Genomic DNA, 9484 nt, shown 5'->3' with positions numbered 1-9484 from the left:
AGGTGAGCCAAACTGCGCAGAAGCCCAAGCTGGGATCAAGCCTGCGTTGTGCCAAGTGCTGGAAGAGCCCAGGAAAGTCAGGCCATGGCAGAGCCCTCCGTTCTCCCACCCCAGCAGGAGATCCCTGCTCCTGTGTATTCCTGGGCTGAGCCCTGGCAGGTCTTGCACCGTATCAGACTGTCTAATGCTCCACGGGGGACGCTTGGGGTCAAAGAGGAGGTTGCTGCACGTCACAGCACAACGCAGTGCTGCTGGGCTTGCTCAAATGCAACAGGGTCATTTCCCATTCCTCCTAGGGCTGCCATTATCCCTGTTGAGGCTTTGCATCAGGGTTGCAAGGGAAAATGCAGAAAGCTTTTGTTGCCCGTTTCTAAAACCAGCTGAAGGCATGTGACAGGGAGCAGTAATAGTTGCCGTTGTCTTCATGGCAGGCAGATGCGATGATGAGGATACAGGCATTGCTGGCGAGGTCTTTGGTAGCAGAGAAGCGGTCAGGAATCTTGGCGGGCTTGTGCTTGTCTCGCTCAGAGTTGTAATAGAGCAGGTACCTCAGGGAGTGCCCTGGGCGCTGCTGGTACCAGGAGATGCCGAACTCGCTGATGTTGTACTGGGGGCTCAGGGTGCAGGACAGCCGAGCAGTCTGTCCAGGCAGCACTGACACAGAGGATGGCTGGGTCAGCACGGGCTGAGCCCTGGAAGCTGCGCACACCAAGGGATGCAGTTACCGATGGGCTGAGCCATGTCCCCCATCGCCCTCAGCCCCAAAATGTCCGCCTGCTCCCTTGAGGCAACCCCATTACCCAACCTCCGTCCTGCTCATCACACCACACAGCCCTGGAGCAAAACACCCTACTCAGACTAACATCCCCCATACAGTCCAGTCTTGCTCACCACCCTGCAGTGCCCCCCCCAGACAACAGCTAGCTCAGTCACACCACCCTTACCTGTCCCCATTGTTCCCACCAGGAGCAGGACCATGAAACCCAGGGCCATGGCAGGAAGCAGAGGAAGGGAGGCTGTTTCAGAGAGGGTCTGCGATGCTACACAAACCCAGGTTGCTGTGCTGCTGGCGTTGGTGAGGCATATGTAAATGACACAGGGGGCTCGGGGACTCCAGCTCCCCACGTTGCTCACTTTGCTTGCAGCTGGGCTTCAGGGAGGGGGCTCAAAGCAGTGGGGCGAGAGCTAAGCATTGCAACCCACCGCCCACCTTTGCCCCAGGCTAGGCCATTTCCTCTAGGTGCACCGATGCACGCACAGCCCACCCCACCACCCTCTGCCCCAGGCACTGGGGTACGGTGGGGAGGCATCACTGACCATCTCTCCTCTCTGATGGGGGGAGAAGAGAGGTTTTTCTGTGGTCTTACACGCAGACGTTTAGCCTCGAGGCCTCTGCCACCAGGTGCGCAGGAGACCAGGAGCCTGAGCCACACAATGCCAAGGATGCCCTGTGGTAGCAGCAGGCTGGGAGCCGGCTGGCTCTTCTGCCACCAGGGAGAATGAAAGACAGGAAGTGCCAGAGCCCCCCGGCAGCTGTCTCATCGCAGAAGCAATACAAGGAAAGTTGCTGCTCCCTTCTCCATGCAGCTCCATCGCTGTGACAAGAATGACTGCCCTGCAGCATGGGCTGGGAGCTGCCAAAGGTGCTGAGAGCGCTGCCTCTTTGCCAGGGCCACCTCAGAAACAGCAGCCAGGGGCAAACATGCGGGGGTGGCCGCCGAAGTCACCTGCCGGAAGGCATTTCCCAAGGGAGCTAGTGCAGCAAGACACAACTGCAGCACAGCTGGTGCCTTGTGCAGAAAGACAGCAGACCGTTGCAGCAAAAGGCTGCCGGACTCACCAGGTGTAAAGCCCCTCCTCTGTAACACCCAACACAGGGCCCAGAGATGCCACATCACACAGCCAGCCACAGTCAAGGGCTGGTCTCCCCCCAGCAAGTCTCTGCACCCTCCAGCCACCGGCCGATGGCAGTCCTTCACAGCAGGGTGGTCGGCAGGCACTTTGCGGTGTCCCATAACCAGTGGGTACCTCCTGCCCTCCACAGGCAGGCTCAGCCCCCCTGATGCCACCACATCACCATCCAGGGATGGCCCTTTCCCTCCCCTCTGCAGCACCCAGCCCTGCTCTCAAGGTGTCCCCAAGCCAAAGATGTTTGCAAGTGGTTCCTAAAGCAACTGGTCCCTGCATGCTCTGGGTTTGAGGGAAAATGGAGCTCTGAGACAGAGCCCTGCATTGTTAGAACACCCCAGCACCATGTCTCTGGCACGGGCAGATCCTGAAGAGGAAGCACCACCATCATCCAAGGATGTGACACAGCAAGCTAGACACTTGCTTTGCTTTGCCATGCTGCAGTGCTCTGAGCAAGGGTTGGTGCACCCAACGGCTCGCCTATTTTTTCTGCATTCTTTATCAGCTGGTCTAACAAAAACAGTTACCCACACAACCTTGCCCCATTTACTGTGACACAGACTCCCCTGGGAGCAGTGAGGGGAAAATGAGAGTAAAAGTTGATGACTGGGCGATCAGAGCAGCTATAACACAGATGCCACAGAGCAGGGTCCACACCTGCAGCACCATGAAGTAGTGAGGTGCCAGTTAGACCTGATGGGACCATATAGCACCTTGCACAGCCAGGCTGCAGGGGCTGCTGCAGTACAGGAGGGCAGCCAGGGGTACATCTGCCAGGGGGATGTGGAGTGTATAGGTGCCACACAGCACTCCCTGCACATGCAGTAAAGCCTGGCTGTGTCCCACCTGTGCCCATCCAGGCAAACCTGCTGTATCAGACTTATTAGAGCCAGCCTACAGCAGGCAGCAACAGCTGCACAAGACCAGCTCCAAAGCCCATTCAAGGCTAGGGCTTTGTCTTGATGTCTTCTGGCCTTGTGAAGTCCTGCCATTGCAGCATATCAGCAGCTTCTGTTTGATACAGCCAGGCCCCTGAGCCTGTGCAGGTACAAGCACGCTGCAGCTCCAGCTGTTGCCCACCAGCAGTCCCCAAACTCTGCAAGGTGGTGGCAAGGTGAATATGAATCAACCTGCACATGTGTTTTAGGTGAGGAGTGTCACACATACACCCTGTCACCAAGGCCCCAGCAGCTCAGATGCACGGATTAGACAGAGATTGTGAAACAAAGACCCACCAAGGCAGAAGGAAATCACCACCTCATCCAAGGAGGGGCATTTTGGAGAAAGGGAATTTGTCCACAGAGCAGCAAGCACTGGATGTGCAGTACATCAGTGTTGTTACTGGTTCCCACCATTCAGGTCCTCCACATCTGCTGACCAGCCCGGGGAAGTGATTTCATTTGTATGTCTCAGCATCTCCGCACGAAAAGGGGGTGCTGCTACAGGGCCCCCTAAGCACTGCTGCAGGATCACTTGTACAGCAACATTTAGGCCACAAATGGAAGATGCAGATGGTGCGGAAGCCATGCATATCACTCTGACAGCTGAGGGGTGCAGGAAAGCACCTGGCTGTGCAAAGTGCAAGAGCAGGTACAAGCCCAGCACCGTGCTCACCCTGTTCTGCCAGCTTTATTCCCTCCCGCATGAGGTACAAGAGGTGCTCAGTGAACAGAAGGAACTCTCCCAAACGAAGCAGATTTTATCCCAGATTGACACATCACTGACCAAGCACAGCTACCCCATCAGGCCAGGGCAAAACGTGGACCAGGACTTACTGCTGCACCAACCCACATTTGCTAAGCCCTGTGGCTTCCTCCTGCTCTGCAGTACAGGTACAGCTGCTGTCCTTACAAGTGCCCACAGCTCTTCCCAGGCTGCAAAACCCCACTACCTCATGCTCCAGAGTAGGACCGGAGCAGGCAGGGTCCTGAGGAAGGTTTTTCCAGTGGCGTCTGACCATCTTGCAGAGGAGACCGCAGCTGCTTTTGCAGCAGCACTTGGCTCAGCTAGGGGCAGGGTGGGCAGATCTGGCACCATCACAGCCCAGACAAGCTGCAGGACAAACAGCGGGGACAGGAAACACCACAAGACTGCAAAAAGTCTGAAAATCAGAGCAGCTGGGACCACACAGAGCAGACAGCCCTCACAGCAGCCTGTTGCTTAGCCCAGCCCCTGCTCTACCCGCCTTCTCCCACTGCCCGGCTGCAGGAGGCTTGGGAATCTGCGGGGGCCATTCCCCGTTGCTGGGAAATCTGGCTACTGAAACCACAACAGCATCAGCTGGAAACGCAGCCCCTCCCCTGGGCTCTCCAGCAGCTAACACCATCGCCATCGGGCATTTTGTCATCCCCACTGCCTGCAGGACAGCACCCAGCACGAGCAGCCCCCACATCGCAGGCCCGGTCCCCGGCTGGAGTTGAGCAGCTCCGGGAAGAGGCATGCCAAACGCCATGTTCGTTACAGTGAGATATGGAGGTACATGCGGAAAGCCCTGGCTTTGCCTCAGCTCTGGGGGCTGGCTGGTCACCTGGACCATCTTCACCACCACCAGGTGGTGGCCCCATGAGGGGCAGGGAGGGACATGGCACCTTGATGCACAGCAATGCCCAGTGGCTAGGAAACAGGGCAGGAGAGCTCTGCCAGGGCACATCAGCATCCTTTGCCTTATCTGCCAAAAAAAAAAAGGGGGGAGATCTTTAACTCCTACACAATGAATCATGGAGGAAAACCATCCCAGCAGAGCTAAGTTAATTGCAGGGAGGGAGGCCAGAGGCAAGGATGAGTTCCCAACCTTGCAGCTCTGGGGAATCACTGGAGGGGGCTCTGCTTATCTAGACACAACAAGAGCAGCCATGGGACAGAAATGACAGCTGCCAGCAGAGTTCCTCTGCTCCCAGCTGTGTGGGAAGGGTTCCCTGGCTCAAATCCCAGCCCTCAGCTTCAGAGAGCAAATATCTGCAGCTGGTGGGAGGGAATAAGCAGACCCTGTCCTCACCCTGCCCAGTTGGCTGAGAGCCTTTGCCTGACCCTAGACACTTGCAGCTGAAGCCGCCAGACACACATGGTCCTAAGCCTTTGCTCCCTCTGCTATTTGAATTGGATCCCCAGCTCTGACTACTGACATGTCAGCCCTGGGGATTTCTCAATCATGACAAACTTGGTGAGAGTTCACAGCCAAAATGTCCCCTAGTGACTCAGCCGTGATCTCCAGCTCTTTCCTCTTGTGACTAGGAGAAGTTTGTGGAAGGGGACTGGCAAGGGCCAGGGCTCACTGCTTTTTCCTACTCATGTTTGATGAAACAAAGTTGAAGGACAGAGGCACTTCATGAATCAGAAGCATTTTCCCCAAGTCAAAATGTTCATCTCCACTCCTAACCTGGAGCATTCCCAGCACCAAACACCAGCAGACATGGCTGTAATACAGCAACTCAAAGCCCTGCTGATGGCCATGCAGGGATCCTACCTTTGCTGGCCACAACAGCAGGCACTTCTTGGCCACTTGCTGTGCCTCCTGCCAAGTCCATGGGGCCCCCCGATTCGAGGTGACCACAGTCATATCTCAGGTCTCATTCCCTGTCTGCAGCCAACTGCCAAGAGATGGTGAACCTGCAGTGCCGCGTCCTGATCCTCACGGCTCACCTGAAGAGGAAGTGTCAGTGCAGGCCTGAAGGTACGAGTGCTCCTGAGCAGCGGTCACCAGAAGGACCGGTGCTCACCCATAGAGAAGCAGCAGAGGGTGACAAACAGGTCACATGGGAATCCCAGATCATCCCAAAGCGCAGGGAAAGGGGCAGCAAACCTCCTTCCCTCTAGATCTCAACAGATTCTCTTCAAAGCATAACTTGCCAAGGAAAATACCTCTAAACCCCACAGGCTCATGCTAGCCGCACAGGGGCACATTGGACTTTCTTTACCACATCTCTCTCCCTCCAGACTGCATTGATCTTCTGGATGAAACTGGCACCCTGATGAACCTGAGCAAAGTGGAAAATCCTGCATCTGAATTCGCCAGTAAATACCTTCGGGAAAGGGAGCGCTACATCCTCATCAGAGTCGTCCGTAAGTTCCTCGTCGAGACAGCACAGTTCAGCCTCTGCACCAAGGAGGGTCTGCTTTGCAGGGGGGGTGTCACACACCATTTCAATTTACTGTCCCACAGACCAGGAAAACCCTGTCACTTCCTAGAAACAAAGATGCAGCTTTGGAGAGGGGCTCTATTCAGCAGTCACTTAGACATGGCACAGTAGCTCTGAGGAGACAGAAGCCAGCTCAGATGAAGAGCTAGAGCTGAACCTTGTATTTGTCTGAGGTGGCTGCTCTGGGGGAGGAGGAACCTTTCCTGGGCAGAGCCGCCTGCCCCAGCTACAAGTCTTGACTTCGGTTTTCAGCCAGGAGAGAGGTTAATCCATTTCTCCCATTCTGCTGGCAGGAGAAAGCTCTGAAGCCACCTGCTATGAATCCTTGCTAGAGAACCTGGGAAAACACTACCCTGACCTAGCAGGTAAGAGACAGGCACCCACCTCACCTCCACAGAGGAGCCAGGGGTGCAGGCATGACTCCTCTCCCCACCACAGCCCTTGTACACCACCCATGGGATTGTCCTCTGCATTCCACTATGCCCCCTCACAACACTGAGCTTTAGGACTGGTAATGGCTATGGGTAGCAAGTGCATTCAGGCAGCAAGAGAAGGGACAAGCAGAAGCCAGAGCTGGTTTGCAGAATCCCTCCTAGTTAGTGTGACAGCAGGCACTTGCTGCCCTCCCAACCCACACCAGGCACAACCCCACCCCCAGCTTGGAGGGGTCCAAAGGAAAGAGGGGACATTTCCTTGGAACAAACAGGGAGGGAAGGACAACAGGAGAGATTAGGAAACCCAGAAGTCCCTCTCCCAGGCTGTAGTCTCACAGGTTGGCATAGCCTCACTCAACACAGCAAGGGGCAACTGACCAACACAGAAGGAAAACATCCAACTCTGGGGGGGATCACTCCACAGATCAGCTGCAGAAGCTCTCGGCAAACACCCAGATGAGAGACCACTGGAGGAGGGGCTCCTTGCAGAGAAGGGCTCAGCCCCTCACCAGCACCCCAGCCAGGCCCAGGCCCACCTCACAGAGCAAGAAGAGCTCAGAGCTCAAGGGCACCCCTAGATGAGGAACAGACCCACTACTGGTTGCAAACGCAGCACAGCCACCACCAGGGCTCAACCACGGAGCCGTACTGCCCAAGCACTCACCCCCAGCTCGGCAAGAATCCTCTGCTACTTAGCTCCTCTTCCTGGAATCCCCCTGCTCCTCTCGGAGGTTCACACTACCACATCCAAAGCTGCACGCTGACCACGCAAACACAGCACCACAGCCAAGAACAAGCACCAGCCTCCTGCTTCAAGGGGTCACTCGTTCCCATGGCATGGTCTGCACTCCCAAGTGACAAGAAACCGCACCTCCTTTCAACCCACCTGCACCAGCAGCCAGAGGAACATGCACCTGCATCACTGGATGAGTCTGCCTTCAACACCATCACCACACTGGCAGTGGCCTTCTAGAGATTGTCCGCTGCAGTCACCAGGAAAAGCTGTTCAGGAGACATCCAGAGTCTCTCCAACTCCAGAAGCAGCATTGCTAGCACTTAGCCAAGATGGGTCAGAAGACAGCACACACCTGCTGCAGGTGCTCCTTAACAGCTTCTCCACCCAGACCAGCACACACCAACATTAGTCTAGTATTTATTTCTTAAAGGGAGTTAGAACAACTTCATTACAGTGGTTCCTCTATGCTCAGACTGGGGCAGCTAAGCACACAGGGCACTTAGGCTTGTGAGTCTCTACTTTTTCCCTGGAGAGCACAAGGCACCCCAAATAAGGCCAGGCACAGCTTAGGACATTATCTACCACCAAGAATTTAGGTTCCGACATTTAGACAGGGCAGGACTTTCAACACCAGCCTCCAGTATCTGCTGCCAGCTTTTACCATCTAGACCTGGATTTCCTCACAGATCCAGGCAGGTGGCTCAGAACTTGCCCAATATTCAACACCCAAAGGTCAGCAGTTAAGATGAATTCTTCCATGAAGATTCAGCAGTTAAGCACCTGAAAGTGTCATGGTTTCACTGCTGTGCCACTAAAACTCCAGCTGAAGCCTCAAAATTCTCTTTCACACCAAAATGAGGAGCAGGGTCTCCTGCTGGAGGCCAGTCTGCACTCAAGACTGTTCTGCTATACTGACTGTAAGAGGAAAGCAGCTCCGAACTTCACCTGATGCTGGTGACCTTGAGAACATTGCATAACCCGCTAAGGCTTTTAAGTAAGATCAGCCAACTGTATCCGAGTCACACAGCCAGACAGATCATATTTTCTTAGCTCCAGGGTCAGAACAGCTCTTCAGGAAGAGGATATCAATGGAAAAATAATTTGTTATTGAAAATACTGTAGGACACATCTCAGATTACGTCCCTCCAGCCCCTCCTCTGCCTGGAGTGCAGCCAATCCACTCTCAGGTCAGTTGTGGATCTGCTTTTGCCAAGTCATGCAGGCACAGTCCTTGCTAGGCTGCCCTCCTGTTTGCAGGAAATACACAACTGTGCCTTGTCCTTTAAGTGGCTGATACTGTTAACATTTTGGTAGCTTAATTTTAGCTTGAGAATTAAATAAAGAACATGCACAAGTGACAGGTCCAAATAAACTCCTTTATTTCTCTGTAATAAATACAGCACTATCTGAATTCTGAAGTCCCACAGGTCCAACCATTCCTTTCCTTCCCTACCAGAAGTGAATTACCACTAGAAGACTCCTGGTCTGGCCAGTCTGTTCCCTCCAGCTCATCCTTCTGCTCCCTGTAGGCAGCAAGGCTTTACACCAGGCTCCTCTTCCCTACAAGGGGGCAGATTCTTCACAGGAGAGAAGAAACACCTACAGGGGAGAAACCACAAGTTCAGCATTAGGTGCACATTCCTGCAGCTGGAGTTAATAAAAGCTCTCTTACCTAAGGTGACCAGATCAAGACATAACAGCTGACATCTGCTTTTAACAGATGCAACAGGAATTAGGGAACCAAACAGGGAAAGCAGCAGGCTTCCCACCACCACAAGAGAGGAACCTCTAAGAGGGTACCTACAGCCTCCTCACCTTCACAGACACATGGTCACAATCATTTCTCCCGCCCTTTCCAGTTCCCTTCTGCATTCCAGGGCACAGGAAAGGCAGAACTGCTTCCTATGTAAAGCCTTGAAGGGCACTATAACCTCAACAGATTGCTTCTGCAACCTTTGAACGCTCTCGGTTATTCTCCTGTCAGCAGTTCCCTCACTGCCCAGCCCTCCTGGGGGACAGGGCGCAGACTCACCATTGCTATACTTGCACTGCTTCAGAGCCTCGTTGAAGCCCTCGCACAAGGTCAGGTCTCTCTGGTTGGTAGCACATTCCAGGAACTGCTTCATCTCATAGTGGCAGGGTCCATAGGGCGACTGCTGGTACACGGGCTGCTGCCTGGGCTCCTGCAGGCAAGGGCCTGGTTAGGGAAGCAGGTCTGGGGGCAGAGGCACCTCCTACAGCGAACGGAGGGGCTCCTTATCACCTCTCAG

The 9484-nt window shown here is 54.6% G+C and overlaps 3 protein-coding genes across 3 annotated transcripts; 1 reads left to right on the top strand and 2 right to left on the bottom strand.

Moving 5' to 3' along the window:
* Nucleotides 1-370: 370 nt before the first annotated feature.
* Nucleotides 371-993, bottom strand: VPREB3 (pre-B lymphocyte 3). Its single transcript, XM_009586200.1, has 2 exons — nucleotides 945-993; nucleotides 371-699 (listed from the first exon to the last, which is right to left on the bottom strand). The coding sequence occupies exons 1-2, from the start codon at nucleotides 991-993 to the stop codon at nucleotides 371-373; spliced, it is 378 nt and encodes a 125-aa protein (XP_009584495.1).
* A 3365-nt stretch (nucleotides 994-4358) lies between these two features.
* On the top strand, nucleotides 4359-7060 carry LOC104082922 (chromosome unknown open reading frame, human C22orf15). Its single transcript, XM_009586202.1, has 5 exons — nucleotides 4359-4383; nucleotides 5492-5578; nucleotides 5842-5967; nucleotides 6338-6409; nucleotides 6903-7060. The coding sequence occupies exons 1-5, from the start codon at nucleotides 4359-4361 to the stop codon at nucleotides 7058-7060; spliced, it is 468 nt and encodes a 155-aa protein (XP_009584497.1).
* Nucleotides 7061-8793: 1733 nt separating this feature from the next.
* Nucleotides 8794-9397, bottom strand: LOC104082921 (coiled-coil-helix-coiled-coil-helix domain-containing protein 10, mitochondrial-like; the record flags this gene model as incomplete). Its single annotated transcript, XM_009586201.1, has 2 exons — nucleotides 8794-8813; nucleotides 9247-9397. Coding segments are annotated over 2 exons (171 nt in total), but the record flags the coding sequence as incomplete, so codon positions are not given.
* Nucleotides 9398-9484: the final 87 nt, after the last annotated feature.

This window comes from Fulmarus glacialis, unplaced genomic scaffold, assembly GCF_000690835.1.
Source record: "Fulmarus glacialis isolate BGI_N327 unplaced genomic scaffold, ASM69083v1 Scaffold40139, whole genome shotgun sequence".
Taxonomy (NCBI): Eukaryota; Metazoa; Chordata; class Aves; order Procellariiformes; family Procellariidae; genus Fulmarus; species Fulmarus glacialis.
The sequence above is the reverse complement of the archived record's forward strand: the minus strand, read 5'-3'. Positions and strand labels throughout refer to the sequence as shown.